Source organism: Pelophylax lessonae, assembly GCF_965119305.1.
Source record: "Pelophylax lessonae genome assembly, chromosome: 1".
Taxonomy (NCBI): domain Eukaryota; kingdom Metazoa; phylum Chordata; class Amphibia; order Anura; family Ranidae; genus Pelophylax; species Pelophylax lessonae.
This window is the reverse complement of record NC_138768.1, coordinates 707,070,072-707,093,146: the sequence shown is the minus strand read 5'-3', so window position 1 is coordinate 707,093,146 and position 23,075 is coordinate 707,070,072. Positions and strand designations below refer to the sequence as shown.

At 47.0% G+C, this 23,075-nt stretch overlaps 1 protein-coding gene across 1 annotated transcript in view; it reads right to left on the bottom strand.

Moving 5' to 3' along the window:
- Nucleotides 1-23,075, bottom strand: part of NEIL3 (nei like DNA glycosylase 3) — a 118,354-nt gene that overhangs the window by 11,347 nt on the left and 83,932 nt on the right. The window contains exon 9 of the mRNA XM_082269703.1: nt 2,940-3,114. Coding sequence (XP_082125829.1) covers nt 2,940-3,114 — 175 coding nt within the window. The remainder of the gene's footprint in view (nt 1-2,939; nt 3,115-23,075) is intronic.

Here is a 23,075-nt window from a genome sequence, read left to right as displayed (position 1 = left end):
TTGCTGATGGACCTCGTAAGGGATTAGCTGCATCTGCTGCGACCATTTCCAGATGCATTAGGCAGACTGTGGTACAGGCCTATTCACTGAGGGGTCAGGTTCCTCCTTTCCCAGTGAAGGCTCATTATACGAGCGCGCTGAGTGCCTCTTGGGCTTTTCGCCATCAGGCGTCTGTGCTACAAGTTTGCAAGGCGGCAACTTGGTTGTCTGTGCATACAATCTCAAAATTCTACAAGGTAGATGTGTTGGCATCCACGGATGCTTCTTTTGGCTGCAAGGATTTGCAGGCTGCAGTTTAAAAGAGAACTCTGTTTAGTTTCTCTTTGAGGGTTCAATTTTTTTCCGGGTGAGCTCCAGTTGTTCCTGGTTAAACTCCATGTTGCCTGGTTTAGCCATTGGGGACTTAAGTTTCGTTTCTGCGTTGTTTCCCACCCCTCGTGATTACACTGCTTTGGGACATCCCTATGAGTTGTGAAGCCTTCACTCTGTCCCAAGCATCCTAAGGAAATTGCCTTGCATTCTTTGGATGTGGTTCGAGCGATCAGGGTTACCTGGCGGTTACTGAATCTTTCAGAAAGTCAGATGCTCTCTTTGTCCTTACTGAGGGACCTCGTAAGGGATTAGCTGCGTCTGCTGCGACTATTTCCAGGTGGATCAGGCAGACGGCTGTTCAGGCTTATTCGCTGAAGGGTCAGGTTCCTTCTTTCCCAGTGAAGGCGCATTCTACTAGAGAGCGGAGTGCCTTTTGGGCTTTTCGCCATCAGGCGTCAGTGATGTAAGTTTGCAAAGCAGCAACTTGGTCGTCTGTGGACAAGTTCACAAAATTCAACAAAGTTGATATGTTGGCATCTTCGGATGCCTCCTTTGGCCGTAAGGTTTTGCAGGCTGCTGTTCAAAGAGAATCTTTTTTTGTTCTCTGAGGGTGTATGTTTTTGCTAGGTGAGCTCCAGTTGTTCCTGCTTGAGCTCCATATTACCCGTTTGGCTACGTTTAGCTTTTGGAGAGTTACGTTCTTTTTTGCGTTGTCTTCCCACCCCTCATGATAATACTGCTTTGGGACATCCCAATGGTCAAAGAAGATATGGAGCTGCGTCTGTCGATGAACGACAGAGAAAACTGGATTTTTATAAGAACTTATCGTAAAATCCTTTTCTCTGAAGTTCATTGACAGACGCAGCACCCGCCCCTCTACTCCTGAAGTATGTTTTTTTTTGTCTTCTAAACACTGCTTGCAACTGAATTGTTTGAGGATAGCAGAGTCTGAGGGGTTATGCCTGCAGGGACGTCCCCCATAGGCATGGTTAGATTTTTTTCCTGCCTAGTGCCCATTTCTAGAAGGCGAAGCATAACCCTAGCAGTTATGAAGATAAGCAGCTGCGTCTGTCGAAATTCAGAGAAAAGGATTTTACGGCAAGTTCTTACAAAAATAAATTTTTTCTCTTTCATTCATTGACGGACACAGCTCCTGGCATTCATAACCATTGGCACGTCCCAAAGCAGTGTTAAACATGAGGGGTGAGAACAACCGAAAATATCCCAGGGCTAAACAGTCAACAACAAAAAGGCGGCACCACAAGGCATACAGGGACCCAGGATTGGGAGACCAGGCAGGACGGCCCCACCGGGTACAACCCCCCCTCCCCCTCCAGTCGCCGGCGGCACCCCCCCGCCCTTCCCCAACCCCCATCGACCACACAAGGGAATCGGCAAAGGGGAGAATCCCGGGGGGTCCGAACGTCCTAAGGAGAGGCCAACGTTCACCCCTAAACCCTCCAGGAACCATACGGGCACCGCTCCAGACAGAATCCCTCTCCATCGAAATGGGGGGGGGGCTATCAGCCAGGAGGAACGCTGCTACTTGGTCAAAGACCCGGTTGATGCGACCTCGCAAGGCGTTTAACTTGCAGGCCATCCCCCGTCCAGTTGGGGCTAGGTCGCGGCCAACCTAGAGTGGAGCTGAGATCTGCGCGCGCTCGCTGGCCAATCTTGGGTGACCACTGGATCTAGATTATCCAGCCCATCGCCCAGTCCGCCAGCTGATTGTAGAGCTCACAGAAAAAATCCAGAAGGAAAAAATGTTCTATGTAAAAAATTTTGCCAGGGCCAAAGATCCTAGCAAGGAACTAGGTCCTTACTCCTAACTAGGCAGAAACTTGAGTGGTTATAGCAGAGAGAGGGAGTATACCCCCCCCCCCCCGGGACTGCCCATGGGTGTAGCCAGAATTTTTTTTCTACTTAGTGTCCTACTCCTGTAGGGGACAGTATAACCCAATGGATATGAATACCAGGAGCTGTGTCCGTCAATGAACAAAAGAGACATGTTTTTACCCCCCAAAAAAATCAAATAAAAAATGTAGCCACTGCATCCAAGAACTAGTAAGCCCTCTTTCACACTGGAGTGACTTAAGAGATCAAATCACATGACAAGTCGCTTCCTATTGCCAGCAATCACACTGTTCAAGTTGGTACAAAGCAGACTTTGCTGTGCCATATCGATTTGAAAAAGTAGTTCCTGTACTACTTTTGGTAAATTCGGGTGTGACTTGCATAGACATCTTTGCATGAAGCCGCACAGATGTTTTCCAAGTCGCACAGACATGCAGCTTTTAATTTGTGCAATTTCAGATGAAGTCACACGACTTCAAAGCCGCAGTCAATGTGAACGAGAGCTTAAGGTTTGTTTTTGGTTTTAGATGTACTTTAAAAACATTTAAATAAAAAGGTAAACCAAGTGGACATTTTGCCTTTAGACATCAGAGTATTATTAGCTCTTCCAATTTTTATTTGTTGAATGCCAAGATTTTTAAAGAGTTGATCCACCAAAAATTATTACTCATTTTGGAGTGGATTTTTTTTATTTGAACATGTGTTGGTTCCAGCATGCAGCAAGGATCATGTCACATTAGTATAGATTATGGGAAAGCAAAAGACCTACTTACCTCAAAAAATTCACATCGATTTTCCCTGGGCAACGAACAACTATAAAACTGTCTTCCTTTATTCGCTCCATCCTTCCTCACAACATGGAGAACACACGGTCGTTTGTGCTTACTGCATAGCAGGCTTCCGGCATGTGGAGAAGAGGTTCCCCCTGTCTGATTAACTTGCGGAGAGCTGTAGGGGTTCATTATAGCATTAATGCCTTCTGCCAATACATACCGCTATTACATTTCATCATGTACAAAGTCAACATTTTCACTATCAGTCATCCAGCAGAAGGCTCATACACACTGGGAAGAAGGGGGGGGGGGGATAAAATATCCTTTTTATAGTGAGAGAAATTGGATTTTTGACTTACTGTAAAATCTATTTCTCTGATGTTCATTGACGGACACAGCTCCTTATCTTCCTGACTATTGGGTTATACTGCCCCCTACAGGAGTAGGACGCTGGGCAGGAAAAATCCTGACTACACCTATGGGGCTGTCCCAGGGGGAACACTCCCACTCTCAGCTATAGGCACTCAATTTTGTTACAAGCAATGTCAGAAGAAGGCCATCTCCACAGAGGGGTGGATGCTGTGTCCATCACTTTTATGGTAAGTCAAAAATCCCATTTTCTCTTTCGTTCATTGACGGACACAACTCCTTCTCTTCATGACCATTGGGACGTCCCAAAGCAGTGTCAAACATGAGGGGTGGGAACAGCAAGAAAAAATTCCCAAGGCTAAACCATAGCCAACCAGGTAACATGTAGCTCAACCATAAACAACTGAAGCTCACCTAAAAAAAAAACAATATACCCTCAAAGAGGACCAGGTCCTCAAAACAACAGCCAGCAAAACCTTGCGGCCAAAAGAAGCTTCTGCAGATGCCAACACATTCACCTTTTGAAAGAGTGCACAGACGACCAATTAGCCTCCTTGCAAACCTGCAGCCCTGACTTGATGATGGAAGGCCCAGGAGGCACTAAGCGGCTGAGTAGAGTGCACCTAAAACAGGATAAGGAGGAACCTGACCCTTTAATGAAATAGGCCTGATCACCGTCTGATCCATCTGGATATGCGGCCAACCCTTTCCGAGGTCCATCCGTAAGTACAAATAGTGAGTGACTTCCAAAAAGAGTCCGTAGCTGCCAGGTACACCCTGATTGCTTGAACCGCATCCAGGGAATGCAAGGCAATTTCCTTGGGATGTTTAGGCTTGGGACATAGGAAAGGCAACACAATGTCTTCATTCAAATGGAAATTGGAGATGACCTCTGGAAGGAACGACGAACATGGATGAAGAACCACCTTATCTCTCTGAACCACAAGGTAAGGTGAACGACAAGACAACGCCACCAGCTCCAACACCCTGCGTGCAGCAGAAATAGCCACCAAAAAGGCCACCTTCTGGGACAACGTAAGCAGAGGAACCTCCCAAATATTTTTGGAGAACTGACAGCCAAATTGAGGTTCCACGACGGCAATGGAGAACGTACTGGTGGAGCCAAGTGTCAATCTCCCTGGATAAATGTACACACCAAGGAATCTGTGGCCAATGGACGTTGAAAGAAACTCGCCAAGGCCGAAACCTGTCCCTTAATGGTACCCAAGACCAGGCACTGCTCAACCCTTCGGAAGAAAAGGGGGAACCCCTAGAGCAGGGGTGGGGAACCTATGGCCGGGGGGCCGTATGCGGCCCTCAAAGTAATTTGGTCCGGCCCCCCGTGCAGCTGAGTCTGTGTCTCTCAGCTGATCTGTCAGAATGGAGCCGATGCTTCCTGTATAGTTTCGACTCCGTTCTGATAGTCTGAGTGAGTCACAGGCGGAGTGATATCAAAAGCACTCTGCCTGTGACCAATACAGGAAACGTCGCCTCTTCCTCCAGCGCGGCGCCGCTGCTAGCCAGCATTTCCCGCCAGCAACACACACAGCAGAGCCAGCAGTACTCACAGCAGTACCAGCCAGCTGTACCCACCAGCAGTACCAGCCAGCTGTACCCACCAGCAGTACCCACCAGCAGTACCCGCCAGCAGTTCTTTTCAAAACTTACCACCACAAAGAGTCCACTGCGCTCCAGACTAACCGACGCAAACCTGGAAAACCAGTTGCAAGTAGCAACATCATCAATACCAGCTAACATCACACACCTCACCAAAGAGAAGCAGTTGCAGCCATCACATTAGGGGTGAGTTAATTTAATGTTTGACCAAATATAACAGGCACATTTAAGTTGATAATTTTGTACGGCCCCCGAATTATTTTAATTTTACCCAAATGGCCCTTGGCAGAAAAAAGGTTCCCCACCCCTGCCCTAGAGACTCACACCACTCACTGTATGTCTTCCAAGTACGATGGTAGATCTTCCTAGAGGTAGATTTCCTAGCCTTTAACAGCGTAGGAATCACTGATTCAGACAAACCTCTATCCTTCAGCACCTGGCTTTCAAACAGCCAAGCTGTTAAAGCCAGCAACTGTAAAGCACGATGAAAGATAGGCCCTTGGGACAGCAGGCCTTCCCTGAGAGGAAGGCTCCAAGGAGCATCGGCGAGCAGCCATACCAGATCAGCATACAAAGACCAGCGAAGCCAGTCTGGAGCCACTAGAATGCATCTGTGGCGTCAGGCCGGGTGATCCCGAGACTGTGCCACAAACCTCTGTACCTTCCTTGAAATGTGTACAGCAGAGAGAGCTGGAACGAATCAGTTTGCCCACCTTAGAATGGTAGCTACTTCCCGAGCCGCCAGGACACTTCTTGTGCCCCCTTGGTGATTGACATGGACCACGGCCGTGGCATTGTCCGATTGAATCTGTACCGGACACCCCGAAAGACGAACTGTCCAATGATCCAGACAAAGTCTGATCGCTCTGAGTTCCAGCACATTAAATCGGCAGTCTGGACTCTTCCGCAATCTGTGCCGAAGGACCCGGACAGGCTGGCATCCATGGTGATAACCGTCCAGTACACGGGGAGAAAGGATTTTCCCTGTTGAAGTGCCGGGGAACGAGTCCACCTATAGAGACCGTAGATTCTTGTCCTATTTCACCAGAATATTTTCCAGAGATCTCGTGTGGAACTGTGCAAACGGAACTGCCTCGAAGGTAGACACCATTAGGCCCAGCACCTGTATGCAAGCCCAGAGAAAGGACTGTCTGCTGGACAACAGAAGCTAAATTGCCTCCTGTAATGTCTGGAATTTTTCTAGAGAAAGAAACACTCTGACTGAGTCCAGAGTTACACCCAGATAGTCAAGTTTTGTGGAAGGAACCAGTAGTGATCGACCGATATTGTTTTTTTTACCGCCGATACCGATTTTTTGGTCATCGGATATCGGTATCGGCCGATATTTTCGGACATTAAATTTTTTTTTAAATGTTTACAGGTACTGTGGTGGAGAGATCTGGGGGTCTAAAAGGCCGCAAACCCCTCCTCTGAACTTAAAAGCATTCAAAACGCCAAGTTTGGCTGTTTTGAATGCGGTTAGTTTTTGAATTTGGCGCCGCCAGTACCCGGAAGTGATGTCATGTCATGACATCACTTCCAGGTACTCGGCGGCACCAAATTCAAAGAAATGGAGACCCGGTCAGACGGCGGCGGTGAAGGTGAGATTCCCGGGTCTCCCGGTGGGACGGGAGACCCGGGCGAGCCGCGGGAGGGGGGGAATGACGTCCCCTCACTCCTTCGAATGGCAGCCGAGCGGCTTCTCAGCCGCATCAGTTGTCATTACAAGACAGCCGACCGTCGGCTATGGACGCCGGTACCAGGGTGATGCCTCTAGCTGCAGGCATCACCCCGATACATGCACTTTCCTGAAATATTGGCAATATCGGTAAATCAAAAGGCCGATTCCGATATATCAGGGAAAGTGCATATCGGCCCTCGATATGTCGGCTTTGCCGATAATCGGTCGATCTCTACTTCAAGAACTCCCTCAGAGTTCGCAGAGTTATCTCCAATCTGTCCATCAGTGCAGTCGGAGGCTCTGCTTGCAGAAGAGGATCGTCCATGTACCCCAGTACGGCGATCCCCCCAATGACGCAACAATGCAAGCCTTGGGGCCAACACTTTTGTGAAGACCCGAGGAGCGGAGGTGAGACCAAAGGGTAACGCCACAAAATGATAATGCTCCTCGCCTACGGCAAAGTGGAGGAAGTGCTAATGACCGGCACATACTGGAAAGTAAAGGTAGCAGTCCCTGATGTTGATAGAAGCGAGAAAATCTGATGTAGGGATGCCACTACAGTGCGAATGGACTCCATTCGGAAGGTCTGTACCCGTACAAAGCAGTTTAGCGCCTTGAGGTCTAGAACTGGACGTACCTTGCCATCCTTCCTGGGAAATGTAAAGAGGTTTGAGTAAAACCCCTGAAAATGTTCCGAAGTCGGAACCGGAACAATCACCCCTTGAAGTAACAAGGCTTGCATTGTAGTCGGACCAAATTACTTTGTGGACCCACTTGTCCTGTACCAGGGATGTCCACGGATCTGGAACCAGGGAAAAGGTCTCCCCACCGCAGATACGGGTTAGGGCGCCCCTTCATGCAGAGGAAGCCTTGTCCGCAGAGCCGGAAATGCCCGCTCGTAGCTTGCAAGACCAGGTCCTCTTGTGAACCTCTGGTGGAGGCCCTGAAGGGGTTTGATCGCTTGTCTTGAGCCCATAAGGGACGAAAAGGCCTCTTCTAAGCCGAGAAGAATGGCTCACGTCTACGACGGGGCTCCTTTCCCTTGGTAGCCTGTGGAAGAAGAGTACTCTTCCCCCCTTGTAAGACCCTTAATAATGTCATCTAAAGAAGCTCCAAACAGGCTCTCCCCTACATGGGGAGATCAGATAAGGCCTTCTTAGAAGTCTGGTCCGCAGACCAGCATTTCAGCCAGATAATACGCCGAAGGACCACTGCTGATAGACAGCCTAGAATAAAAGCCAAAATCCAAAGAGGCATCACAGATAAAACTGTAGCCCCTGGACCAACTGATCCACCAGCAAAAGGCAGGGGGGGGGGGGGGAGTGGTTTGGAGGGCCTGTGGGTGCCAAAAAGGACCGGCGCCTCCGAAGCAGCATCAGCCGCATCCTTCATTTTTTAAGTTTTACGCACTAACACAATCAGTGCATCCACCAGCGCCTTTTTATTCGCATTAGAGGAGCAGAGGAATCATCCTCACTATCTGAGCACTCAGTGCGTGGACGCAAACCCAGTAGGGTGACTCGTGTCCGCGGCAGCCAAAACAGATTCAGAGTTAAGGAGAAAGAGGGGGCGCTATAAACTAAGCTCACCCGGAAAACATAATAATCACAGGAGGGCCGCCGACTGCGATCCCGCAAAGGGGATGCCGACCAAGGGCCAAGGAATGGGCCAACTACTGGACCCCCCAAAAAAATCAAGGGAGTCGCACTCTGAGCCCCTCCATAGAGATGATGTAAGAACAGTAATTCTCCTGTGCTCGAGTGGTATGCAAAAAAGGTGAGTGATTTTATGTGGTCTTTGTTGGTACCACCTTAGGTTTTGCCGCCCCCTCAGGACCAAGGGTATACAAATACACTGAAAGACAACAAGAGAAGGGCGCACCAACCTCGTGCATTACCGCTAAAAGTGTTTATTAAAATACAAAAAAAGAAACATTGTACTCACAAACATATGGCAGTTGCACACATGTAAAGACAATGGAACCAATCGCCCCAAAACAGCCAGGACACTCTTTCGGTGCTGGATGACGTGCTGGTATCCATATATGTCTGACTGACATGTTTCAAGCGAGGACCCTCTTCCTCAGAGCCAAAGAGTGTTACTGACCCACCATTGCATACGCAAGGTGTTAAGTAGTCGGTCTATACCGCCCACAACATGCCACCGCGCCTCACCAGCAGCAAAGGTCGAGTGTGTGCGTAACAAAGATGGAATTTGTTTATGGGACGTCTGATGCCCATGACATTAAAGGACAACACAGTGTACACTACTGTGTACAGACCAACCACAGCCCACACCAATAGCAAATTATGATGGTAGCACTGACAAAAACGAACTGTTAAAATGATGTTAAAAACTGAGAATAAAAACCAATAGCGAATCATAGAAAATAGATTGAATCATTATCAAAAGCTAGCAACCCACATATTGACCAGGTTTATGTGCAGTCTGGAACATTGATTCCAGAATTGCACACTTGCTAAAAATGCAGAGCAGCACTAGTATGTACATGCGTGTGTATGAATGTAAAACTCCATACAGTCTGACCTTCGTAACATTGCAGAACATTTTGGGGTCCTGTTGGGCTCACTCCAGATTTCAAAGCAACAATGTGTCAGTTTATACACCTGTAGGTCGAGACTTGTGCAGTCGTTCATGCCCCCAGCCACATAGCACTGGCTTGAAAACGCACGCTTGCTGGAACACCCGGAAGTGCGGGGGATCTGCGTTCCACCGCCCAACACATCACTTTCAGGTGTACCACAGCGTCACTTCCTGTCTCATCCGAGATTCCTACACACAGTGAGTGGCAGCCCCAGAGTCCAACGAACATTCTGGGGCATCACAGACGGCCACACGGTCCCCACCCCCCCCCCTTCCCTTCGCCCGACACACGGGAGAGGGAAACACTAGTGTGACTCCTCGAGCACAATCAAAGATCAAGAGTGGCCCGGCGACGACGGGCACTCTTGGAAGCCAATCGGCACACTCACTGCGCTAATCATTGGGATATGACTCTCAAGCTTACCCACAGATGGTACTAAACTCCATACCGGTTAGCGGGCTTCTCCAGCAATTACTCAATTGTGTTGGAGGGATTGCTCTAGCGTAGGAACACTACTACACATAATGTGGTCATGCCCATCTCTCACTAGTCTGTGGAATCAAGTGTTCAGCTTTATTGCAAAATACACAGGGTGTATAATTAAACCTAACCCAGCTCTAGCCATCCTACATTTTAGGTATAAAAAATCTCCCCCTAATGTATAGACAGTAGACCTCGCACGTCCTGCTAGCCACTAGAACGCTCATACTGAGGAAGTGGAGGTCCACAGACACACCAAACAGGTCTGAAGTGATTTCACTGTTGCGTATGAACTACCAGTTTGAAAAGTCCCTGGCGACTAATAACTCGCAGCTACAGAAGTTTAATAAGCTCTGGGACTTTTGGTCTACAGATTGACATAGCCTTGCAGTTTTTGTGTCCTGTTTCCTGAAGTTTACTGTATTTCATTGTACATGCCTGATAAAATGTGATTGCCATGTAATTTGTAGTATCGAGATGATACTCGCTTTCATTTCTTTGTTTGTTATGCATTTTACTTCAATAAAAATTATTTTCAAAAAAAAAAAAAGAGTGGCCCGGCGGGTCACACAATGCACTACAGTTCCCTGAGTCACAATGAACCCAAGATAAGAGAACCAACAGGTTTATACTGAGGCATACCTCTAGACCATCCACTGGCTTCCTCCATTAGTACAATCATGCGTTAAAAAAATATATAAAAAAAGATAAAAATAATAATTTAAAACGTGGTGTGGGATGTGTCCCATCAGCTCACATATGTGTGCAGGGTAGTATTCTCCTAAAAGAGTGTGACCACACATGTACATGCACACAAGGATGTCGCAGGGGCTAATGGAGCCCTAAAATTGTCTAAGCCATATTATATGAGCGTAACACATGCGCCAATCCATTGTGGGCACAGGGGATTTGGAAGCGAAGCGGAGATACCGCTGATGACCTCCGTAGATAGGGATGTGCAGACATGCACCCTTTTAGTCGACGGAGACCAGAAGCCCCCTGGACTCAACAATGCCCCCACCGACCGGATGGGTGCCATCCAGAACCTCTGCACCCGCACAAAGCGGTTCAGAAACATGAGGTCCAGAAACGGACGCACTTTTCCTTCTTACCTGGGAACCGTGAACAGGTTGGAACATAACCCGTGAAAACCTGTCCTGCTGAGGGACTAGCAGAATGACTCCTAGGGCAAAAAGCTCTCGCACCGTCTCCCACGAGATCATGTCATCGATCGGGAAACAGATTGAAATTTGAAGGAAGGAAACCTGTTTGCGGGGCGAGAGCGAAACTCGAGCTCGCACCCTGAATGAAGCAGTTTGTGAACCTACCCGTCCAGAATTAGGGACAACCAGGGATTCCGAAAAGTAAAGCAGACAGCCCCCCACCCCCAAAAAGGGTGAGGGCGTCCCTCAGGTGGAGGAGGACCGGGCAGCCGATTTGGCTTGACCAGTCATGGGCCTCCCGGATTATGGCTTCCTGCGACTGCCTGAGGCCTTGAAGGAGTTACCTCTTTCCCGCGCCCCTAAGGCATGAAGGGACTCTCGAAGTGAAGGGTGCCGCCTGGCGGGGGAGATTTCACTTTTAGAGGTGTGAGGCCAAAGTGTATCCACACCACCCGTAAGACCTGCGAGCAACGCATCTATGGCATTCCCAAGAAGCCGAATACCCATAAAAAGGGACATCAGACACAGATTTTTAGGAAGCACGGTCAGCCGACCAACGTTCAGCCACAAAGCGGCGGATTGTGACCCCAACTTCAGGAACTGAGCGATCACAGGAGTCTCGCTCCAAGGCCACAGCACAAAAGGTACATCAAGGCCTGGACCATGTGAGTCTCCAGGTCAAGGGCAGTCGGAGAGACCACCTGAGCCACCAAGGCACGCCTAAGCACCCTGGACCATTCCGTGACAGCTTGAGAAAAGCATCACCGAAGAGAACCTAGGTACCTGCCTAGGGAACCTGCCACCAAACATGTGCCGGGAAAGTGGCTCCACGCGCCTATCCGCTAGATCCGTGAATACCGGGGAGTCCTCCACGGGCACCCACGTGGATGCATTTAACCCAGAAACAGTGCGGTCCACCTTTGGTGACACCGTCCAAAAATTACCCATAGCATCCGCAAAGGGATAACGGTAATTAAACCGCTTAGGCACCGCCAGCATATGCATGATGCAACGCCATAGGTCGTTCACGGTTACGTGAAAACTCGTCAAGGCAGGGAAAAAACCTGACCCGACTCCTGGGTGTTTTGCAGGACCCGAAGGAAAACCCGCCAACCTGACTGGGTGGGCTCAGCAGCAATATTTCAAGTCTCCCTGATGGAAGTGCAACCACTATAGCGCGTTCCCACGCCGCAGTGGAGGAGAACCCCTCCTCCATCCCATCTGAATGTGAGGACTGTGACCCCTCAAGGGGGACATTGTCCGTGGCAACCAAGGCAGGCTCTGAGTCAGAAAAAACAGAGGGCATCGGCCGTTTTTGAAATAGTGCGTTCAGACAGCAGCAGACCATCCTGGACGCCAAAGTCGCCAGTGCAGCAGATAAGGAGGCCATGGAAGAGGATTCAGGGGTTCCTGAAGCACCAACCAGGTCTTTGGGGAGTTTGCTATCCTGGGACTCCATATTGCATTAAAAAAATTATTTAGGACACCGGCCCTTTAAATCGGCAGTTCCCGCGGTGCACACCACAAATCTACACTGCCGGTGGAGACCCCTTTAAAACTGCTAAATCAACAGAGAGAGACGTTTTGCAGGAAAAAAAAAAAAAAACAGAAAAACCGCCAAAAATCTGCTCCACAGTGACAGTATACACTATCACCACACACAGGCAGCTGCAGTGAAGGGAGAAGCGATCGCCCGCACTAGAGGCCAAGTCATGCCCTGAGCCACAATACGAGTGCTAACAAAGTAAATGGGAGGAAGCACTCACAAAATGGCCGCCGCCCTTACTAGGCGGCCGCCCACAACAAAGATGGCGCCCACAGTGAGAAAAATGGTGCTGCCCATACAATGAGGCCAGATAGCCTACCCTCACCCAAAATGGTGGGCGAACGAACGGCGCCAAAATAGCACAAACCCAGGGACCTGGCCACCGTGGGGACACCTCAGAGGCACCCCCCCAGACATACAAGCCCCCACACCCCCCCCCCCCATCCAGGCAGTATGCACCGCACAGCGCCCCTAGCGGGGGCAGGGGGGTAGGGGTCGCCCAAAATGGCCAGGGAGGGGGATACTACAGGAAGAGGCCCACGAAGCAGGCCCACGACCCCCATATAACTGTCCCGGGACACGGGGGTAGTATCACTCATCATTCCACGCACTGTGGGCTCCGCTCCGACACAGAACACCTCCCACTGGGACTCCATAAGGATCTATATTATCCAGTGCTCTGCTGACGCTTGTAGTCCTCCAGGGATCCTTCTGACTAACTAGCGATAGTGAGTGAGGAAAGAAATAAAAAGTAAGGTAAGCCTATGTCCTACTCCTATGCTAGGCAGCAGAAAACTGAAGAGCAGCTCCTAGTGGCTGATGGGTAATAAATGAGGAACAGCCCCCTAGATGTGTGTTATGTGTAAAAGCTTTTGTTTGTTAACCTTTTCACTGCCTAGCCTGCTCCTGCAGAGGGCACCATTACCCACTCGTGAAGGCTAACTGAACAGGCGGCGACTGTCAGAGGATGTAAGAGAAATTTTGATTTTTACATTTATTTTTTGGGAATGCTATATAGCAGGATGTGAAAAAAAAAAAAATTATATATATATATATATATATATATATATATATATATATATATATATATATATATATATATATATATATATATTTTTTTTTTTTTTTTTTTCTAGCGCAAAAAATAAAAATTGCACAGGTGATCAAATACCACCAAAAGAATGCTCTATTTGGGGGGGTTGGACATCAATGCTATTTAGGTACAGTGTCGCACGACCACGCAATTGTCAGGTAAAGTAAAGCAGTGCCGAACCGCAGAAAATGGCCTGGTCATTAAGGGGGTAAATCCTTCCGGTCCAGGACTGGTTAAAACAGAAATGTTGGTTTACTGAAAAGTATGTCCATGTACAGTATAGTATGCACTCAATATCTGGATGGGGCTCCTTTAGCATAAATTGCTGAAACATTGCGGCGCAGGATGGAGGCGATCAGCCTGTGGCACTGCTGAGGTGTTTTGGAAGCCCAGGTTTCTTTGATAGCAGCCTTTAGCTCCTCTGCCTTGTTGGGTCTGGTGTCTCATCTTCCTCTTGACAATACCCCGCAGATTCTCTTTGGGATTTAGGTCAGGCAAGTTTGCTAGCCAATCAAACACAGTGAAATAATTTAACCAGGTGTTGGTACTTTTGGCAGTGTGGGCAGGTGCCAAGTCCTGCTGGAAAACTAAATCAGCTTCTCCATAAAGCTGGTCAAAAAAAAAAAAAAAAATTGCTATCTTAATTCAACCCCCTCATGGTCTTAAGTCGTCATTTCAACAATTCATACACTGCAGAGCTGTTCTATGCTCACTCACAGCTGTCAAAAAAAAAAAAATAATAATTTTATCAACATTGCTAAGCTTAGATCAAAGGGTTAAACTTCTGTCTGTAAATGAAGGCAGTTTAACAACTTAAAGACTATGCCTTTTTCTGACACTTGTTGCTTACAAGTTAAAAATCTCTATTTTTTGCTAGAGAATTACTGTCAGGAAGGTCCTGCCAGAAGACATGTTGGCAACCGCAGGCAAGGTCCTGACCCTCGAATCTCCCAAGGAAGAAGTGCACTTAGCTAACACCAACGCGTTAGCACACACTAATTGGCAAACGTGAAAGTGCCAGCATGTGAATTTGAGCGCGCATGCGCACGCTAATGTGCGCTGCACACCTGATGACAGTTTAGGCATCAAAGGGCTATTTAAGCTGGATTTGCTCCCAGGATCAGTGCTGTCTCGGCTACAGTGTTCCGTGCCAGTCCTGCTTCCCGTTACCTGTGTTGTTCCTGAAATCTTGACCCGGCTTGCCTCTGACTACTCCAGTTCTCTGCCTGCACCGACCCCAGCCTGTTCTTTGACCATTCTCCAGTCTCTCCACTTGTACCTGATCTGACCTCTCTGTGTATGACCTGGCTTGTCTGACTCTACTTACCTTCCAGTATTCCCCGAGGCTCCCTAGTTGCTGCATTGGTCCAACTACTCCCAGGACACCTGCCTCCTTCTGGAACTCTACGCTGCCAGCAGTCCTGCAGCCTGCACGTCCACCGGCACTCGTGCGACTCTGCACTTTGCGCCTCCTGTTTACTCTATCAGGGGCTCGGAGTCAGAGGTGTAAGAGAGGCCTTCCTCCGCACATTCAGGCTCTACCTACCAGGTACGTGACAATTACTTAGAACCCCCAAACTATTCTCTCTCTCTCTCATATATATATTAGCAGAGACTAGAGAATAAAATGGCGGTTGTTGCAATATTTTATGTCACACTGTATTTGCACAGCGGTCTTTCAAATGCAGTTTTTTGGGAAAAAATACACTAATTAAAACACACAACACAGTGAAGTTAGCCCAATTTTTTGGTATAATGTAAAAGACGATGTTACGCCGAGATTCATGATCTTTATTCTAAGCAAAATTAACACGTGATTCTCATTTTATCCAGAATCGTGCAGCTCTAATGGAGATGCCGATTTCTCTTTCCAGCAGGACTTGGCACCTGCCCACACTGCCAAAATTAATACCTGGTTTAATGATCATGGTATTCCTGTGCTTGATTGGCCAGCAAACTAACCTGACCTAAACCCCATAGAGAATCTGTGGGGAATTGTCAAGAGGAAGATGAGAGACACCAGACCCAACAATGCAGACGAGCTGAAGGCCGCTATCAAAGCAACCTGGGCTTACACAACACCTCAGCAGTGCCACAGTCTGATCGCCTCTATGCCACGCAGCATTGATGCAGTAATTCATGCAAAAGGAGCCCCGACCAAGTATTGAGTGCATACTATACTGTACATGGAAACACTTTTTAGTAAGCCAACATTTCTGTATTAAAAATCCTTTAAATTTTTGATATTCTAATTTTATGATATATATTACACACAAACACACTGTATCTCACTAGTGTACACCCCTCACATTTTTGTAAATATTTTATTTCTTTTCATGTGACAACACTGAAGAAATGACACTTTACTACAATGTAAATTAGTGAGTGTACAGCTTGTATAACTGTAAATTTGCTGTCCCCTCAAAATAACTCAACACACAGCCAGTCATTTCTAAACTGCTGGCAACAAAAGTGAGCAAATCCCTAAGTGAACATGTCCAAATTGGGCCCAATTAACCATTTTCCCTCCCCAGTGTCATGTAACTCAGTGATACAAGGTCTCAGGTGTGAATGGGGAGCAGGTGTGTTACATTTGGTGTTATCACTCTCACGCTCCCATACTGGTCACTGGAAGTTCCACATGGCACCCCATGGCAAAGAACTCTCTGAGGATCTGAAAAAAAGAATTGTTGCTCTACATAAAGATGGCCTAGGCTATAAGATTGCCAAGACCCTGAAACTGAGCTGAAGCACAATGGCCAAGACCATACAGCGGTTTAACAGGACAGGTTCCACTCAGAACAGGTCTTGCCATGGTCGACCAGAAGAAGTTGAATGCACATGCTTAGCGTCATATCCAGAGGTCATCTTTGGAAAATAGATGTATAAGTGCTGCCAGCATTACTGCAGAGGTTAAAGGGGTGAGGGGGTGTCAGCCTCTCAGTGCTCAGACCATATGCTGCACACTGCATCAAACTGGTCTGCATGGCTGTCGTCCCAGAAGGAAGTCTCTTCTAAAGATGATGCACAAGAAAGCCCGCAAACAGTTTGCTGTAGATAAGCAGACTAAGGACATGAATTACTGGAACCATGCCCTGTTGTCTGATGAGACCAAGATAAAATTATTTGGTTCAGATGGTGTCAAGCGTGTCACGGCATCCAGGTAAGGAGAACAAAGACAAGTGTGTCTTGCCTACAGTCAAGCATGGTGGTGGGAGTGTCATGGTTTGGGGCTGCATGAGTGCTGCCAACACTGAAGAACTACAGTTCACTGAAGCAGAGCATGATCCCCTCCCTTTGGAGACTGGGCCACAGGGTAGTATTCCAACAAGATAATGACCCCAAACACACCTCCAAGATGAGCCCTATTGAGCATCTGTGGGGCATCCTCAAATGGAAGGTGGAGGAGCGCATAGTCTCTAACATCCACCAGCTCTGTGATGTCATCATGGATGAGTGGAAGAGGACTCCAGTGACAACCTGTGAAGCTCTGGTTAACTCCACGCCCAAGAGGGTTATGGCAGTGCTGGAAAATAATGGTGGCCACACAAAATAGACATTTTTAGCCCAATTTGGACATTTTCACTTAGGGATGTACTTTTGTTGCCAGTGGTTTAGACAAAAATGGCTGTGTGTTGAGTTATTTTGAGGGGGACAGTAAATTTACACTGTTACATTGTAGAAAAATTTAATTTCTTCAGTGTTGTCACATAAAATGATAAAATAAAATAGAGAATACAAGTTAACAGCCCAATAGGTGCCATCATCCAAATGATTCAAAGAAAAAAAAAAAAAAAAAGGAGGGAAATGTAGGTTGAATTCAACACAAACATACCCTCCAAGGGGAGAAGCGGACTTTCAAAAGGCACATAATGAGATGTACGACTCAAAATATAAAAAAAAGAAAAAAAACAATCTTTATTGATTACATGATAAAATTAAAGTAGAGAGTGGCCAAAAGAGATTACTCCTACATAGACAAAAAGACTATACATAATACCAAATAAAAGGACACATTAAAAACAAAGCCAATAACAAATGGTAATGCATTCAAGAATATATATTATAATTGGTAAATTATTTCTACTTGACTGATGCAAGGAATGCTCGATTAACAGGTCTACACGTTTCGCGGTATGCTTCTTCAGGACCTTTATTAATCAGAGTAATTCTTCTCTAGGTTATGCGTGGCGAAAAAAAGTGTCCCGGGTGGGCACAGGGGATAAATAGGAGGGAAGGCAGCTAAAGCAATTGTAGGAATTTAGATGAATTATTTTTTGTGAATGTCACATATGGTCTAGTGTGGCATCCTAAAGCCTTAAGATTGAATTTAGGCGTAGTAGCTCCAAGTAATCAGCGGATAGCTGGTGACAAGAGACTAATTCAAGTATGATAGAATGGAATGCCACTTCCAAATAGTTTCACAAACAAGGAGCCAATGGAATCTCAAAAGTATAAGGTAGCCAATATATGGTGGTGATTAGATCCTATATGATCCAAATAAAGGATCCACACAAGTCCTGTGGTAACAGAACAGCCAACCTCAGTTCTGCCAGAGTCCGGGCAGATAGACATAATGATCAGATCACAGCCTGTGGAAACTAGTCCCAGTAGCAACAGGCATTATACTGTGCGCTAACCCTGTGGGGATAAACAGAAGCCCGACAGCCTATGCAGGCCACACATAGGGGAGTTTGTCTTTAGAGACTGGGTCAAGGCAAAGCCGATGCCATGGCTCGGAACCTGGGGGCAGTGAATCGTTAGGTCTGTGCTGAAAAAACAACTAAATCAGAGTCCTGTTCTTTTAGGGTACACTCTGGCACGCCTCTGCAGGGCTGTCCCAATGACAATATGGTATTATATGGATTGAAAAAACCTGTGCTCTATAGCTGACTGGAGTGACATCTGGAATTTAACATCCAGCTTGAAGCAGCAGTTGGCTGAAAAAGAAGAAGCTTCACAAAATCTTGAAACCGCAAAGCTGAAGAAGAAAAACATCCAGTCTCCTTGAGGACACCAAGCATTAACTGGCCAGGAGTGTTAGAGACAAGGTCATGACACCTAGGGGATAGCCTTCAGGTTTTCTTGGGACAAAGTCCACTCTTCTGCAAGTGCCAGTCTAACTCACAGTTAATGAGTACAAAATACGGTTCCTCAAAAGGATTAAAAAGAAAAAAAAGAAAATAAAATTTGCTTGCACATGATTGGATACCCGAAGCCTGCCTTGCTTTATTTTACTCCCCTAAGTAAAATGAAAGTTTACTTTGTAAAGTGCCTCTACTCCTTCAGTAAATCAACCCCAATATATTCTCTAATTCAAAGTTTTCTGCATTCAGCTATTCTCTCAAAAAAAAAAAAAAAATATAGAATGTCACTTTGAACGTCTAATTTTCTAATTCACCTTGGACAGCGGAAAGCAGAACCTGTAGGATAGGAAAGGCTGTCACATGTTACTGGAGTCCATTTCTTCATCTGGCAAATCTAATAAAAGAATCAAAAGGAAGTACAGTACTCTTCTTTTTTTAGGCGCCTAGAGGTCTTCTATAGTTGAGCATACATGGTCTAAATTTACTCTTATAGGCAAGGTTGTCAAGGTCAGCGGCTCAGGAAGTATTCAAGCCAGAGACAGGCAGCTAGTATTGTGAGAAGATCAGTGATGCATCCACTTGTATTTCTTTTAGTACAGGTTTCACTTTAAATATATAGGCTTCCCTTTCGGACCTCTTAAAAATAATGACTGCCTACCTATTATGCAGATACTCTGGCTTGTATTTATTCTAAGAAACTGGCCCAGTACAGAAATAGTAAATTAAAGACATTTCCAACACTCCTGATGTTAGCTTGGTCTAGTTCTGTCTTAGAAGTAGAGAAGCCAGAGACAGCCAGGCAACTAGCATTATCAAAATTTGGCCAGCAGTGTCAGCCTACATCTTGCTCTGATAGATACAATCACAAGCCACTTTATTAGGTACACCTGTTCAATTGCTTGGTAACACAAAATTGTTGGTAACACAAATTGCTAATCAGCCAATCACATGGCAGCAGCTCAATGCATTTAGGCATCTAGACATGATAAAGACGACTTGCTGAAGTTCAAACCAAGGATCAGAGCGGGGTAGAAAGGAGAGTTAAGTAACTTTGAACAAGGCATGGTTATTGGTGCCAGACGGGCTTGTCTGAGTATATCAAAAACTGCTGATCTGGGGGAGTGGGTGTCCGGCCGGCGGCGGAGGAAATGGCTGTGTAATTCAGGAGCTCCGGCGGGCTCGGTAATACAGCAGCTCACAGCGACGACAGGAGAGAGCTCACAGCCCCTGGACACATTGCCTCTTCAGCCCGCTGTCCTGCTGCCTTGATGTCTAAAAGGAGGAAGGCGTGCGAACCCCCCCCCCCCCAGCGCCTCACAGACTTCTTCCCGGCCAGCCCTCAGCACGGTAAGCAAGGTGGCGCCGGCCTCGCCGCTGATAACAATACCCGCCAGCCTGGGGGGAATATTGAATTAGATGGAGGGGGTCTCGGGGGCATAACAAACCTGGAGGGGAGTTCCCCACCCTCCTCTCCCACTACACGCAGCCCAGTCAAAACCAGACAACGCACAGGGGGGGGGGGGGTCAAGGAATCTCTCCTTCCTCCCAGCATGAGGTGTCACATAATCCATCTAATGCCACTATTGAACCATTTCCTGCTTCTGATCAAGCTATAAAAAACTGGCTCCGCTCACCAATGTGATCTACAAGTGGGGCTTCCCCTCGAAACTCCTAATTACGTGGAATTGCAAAACCTATCCGGTATACAGCATGGAAAAAGGCATTCACCTTTTCAAACAATGGCACCTGTTACCACTTGGTCACCCACCTGCTACCCCTCCTCTGGAGCGCCTCAACTCTGAGTGGTCCTGAACTGGTACGCTGTTCCACGCAGTCTTCTCTCAATGAGCCTCCTCTATATACCGAGGCCTGCTGAGGGCCCACCTGCATACTATACATTCCTGGTTTGTTTTCCTGTCCATTTTTTGGACTCAGGTTTTTTCCTTTTTCAGTCTTAGTTTGGCCTTTTTTCCCAGGCCACTTATGATCAGTGTGTTGCTGAGCACCATACTGTCCCCTACTTCCTGCAGCCGCTCCTGCTACAGCCACCCATTGAGCCTGCATTTTTACAGGTATTTCTTATCTCTATGGTATCTGTTTTGTCTGTCTGTGTTGTCCCCTCTCTTTTCTGCAGCTCTGCTTGCCCCACCACTCCACCACCCTGAAGAGGACTCGACCCGCAAGCACAAAAATCCCGGAACTGACAAAGATTGGCTTTATTATCCATGTGTCCCGCATCTGGTCCAGCAAAGCCTTGTACACTGGTAACATTCTCTCTCTGGAGAAGTCTCTCACCGCAAGGTACGGTGTATTACTTTCACCTGCTGATGGTGGCCATAAGAGCCCCCTGGCCATAGCGCTTCATTTTTTCTTACTATGCCTCTACGTATTGTCTCCTTGAATGTGAAAGGCCTCAACAGCCCGTATAAACGGGCGACCTTACTGAAGGAAGCTAAAGCACTCACGGCAGATGTACTATTTGTCCAGGAATCACACTTTACATCCCATAAATGTCCCAAGTTGATCTTCCCACACTTTCCACATGTATATATGGCTATTGGCCCGAAAAAGGCCTGTGGAGTTTTTATTGCCATTAGAGACTCTATCTTTTAAGCATATCCATACTGTTGCTGACACCGACGGGCGCTTCATCATTTTGATTTGTGAACTTAACCATGCCATCTTTACCCTGGTAAACCTTTATGCCCCAAATACGAAACAGAGGAAATTTCTGAGTCCCCTATGTACTAGTATGGAGATCTTACAAGGTTCCCTTCTCATAGGCGGAGACTTCAACACTCTCCTAGACCCTACTATGCACTCCACCTCTCACTCCAGGAGACCTGTTCATTCTATAGTCCCTCTCTTGAATAAATATGAACTATATGATGTATGGCGATGTTTTAAGGGTTCTGAAAAAGACTTGACCTTTTTGTCCGCCGCACACTCTTCTTATTCTCGCATAGACCTGTTTTTGACTAATAAAGGATCTCTGCAGAATGTACTCACGGCAAACATGGACACAATTTCTTGGTCAGACCACGCTCCTGTACTAGTAGAGTTTGATGACAAGCTTCGCAACTCTCTCCCCCCCCCCCCTTTGGAGATTGAACTCTTCATTGCTGGCTGACGAGAAATTGCACCAATCCATACTGCAAGAGCACCCTGACTTTGTGTATAATGATAGCCCTGATGTTGACAAATTTCTACTGTGGAATACGTATAAAGTGTATATGCGGGGTGTCCTTATTAAAATGGCTTCTACACTCAGGAAGCGGAGGAGGAGGCAGATTGAGGATATGCTAAGTTCTATTGCAGCTAAAAGAACAAGAAAACAAACTTAATCCTTCCCCTCACCTCACCCAACTGATACTATCTGAGAGACAAGCCCTTCGATCCCTTCTTTATACAAACATTAAATTCACCTTAAGTATATGAAGGCTCGTTTTTACAACCTTCGAAACAGGGCAGGCGCTTGGCTGGCTAGGAGAGTTAAATCTAAACAGCTTAAACAAAAAATACTAGCCTTAGAGTATCCTAAGCCAGCTGACCTCCTGTCTAACCCGAAGGACATAGCCAATGCCTTTGCGACATACTATCAGTCGTTGCATGATCTTCGTAATGATCCATCTACGCCCCAACCAATGCCTAAGCTCATTGCCGAATTCTTATCCAACACTAAATTACCAACCCTATCTGCGGATCAACTCCATTCCATTTCACAGCCCATCACCTCTCAAGAAATCTGCTCTGTTATAGCAAAACTCCTGAACAACAAATCCCTGGGTGAGGATGGGTTTTCTAATGAATTTTACAAAAGCTTTTCGACAGAACTGGCACTCCACCTGCAGTCTGTCTTCGCTCTTGCCTCCTCCAATGCTTCGTTTCCCTCTGAAATGTTGCGAGCTATCATAGTCACTATCCCTAAACCAAACAAAGAACCTTCACTCCCTGCAAATTATAGACCCACCTCTCCCTTTCTAAATACCGATGTTAAGATTTATGCCAAAGTATTAGCCCTTAGACTCCAGACGGTCCTCCCCTATCTAGTACACTCTGATCAGGTAGGCTTTGTCCCAGGATGACAAGTCCTGGATGGCACTAGACATCTCCTCAATCTGATTTCCCATGCTGGACCCTCTCGGACGCCTTCTCTGCTCCTCTCTATCTTTGGATGCGGAGAAGGCGTTCGACAGGGTCCACTGGGGTTACCTTCAGAGGGTGCTTGACACCTTTGGCATCCGTGACTGGATGCGATCTGCCATCCTATCCTTTATACTTCAACCCGTCCTCTACGGTACTTACATCCGGCATTCACTCAAAATCCATACATATTATAAAATGGTACTCGGCATGGATGCCCGCTCTCGCCCATTATTTTCACCCTCCTTACGAACCCCTGGCCCAAAGAGTCCGCTCTAACGCCCAAATCACTGGTATCCATATAAATGGCCTAGAGCATAAAATAGCCTCTTCGCAGATGACATCTTGCTCC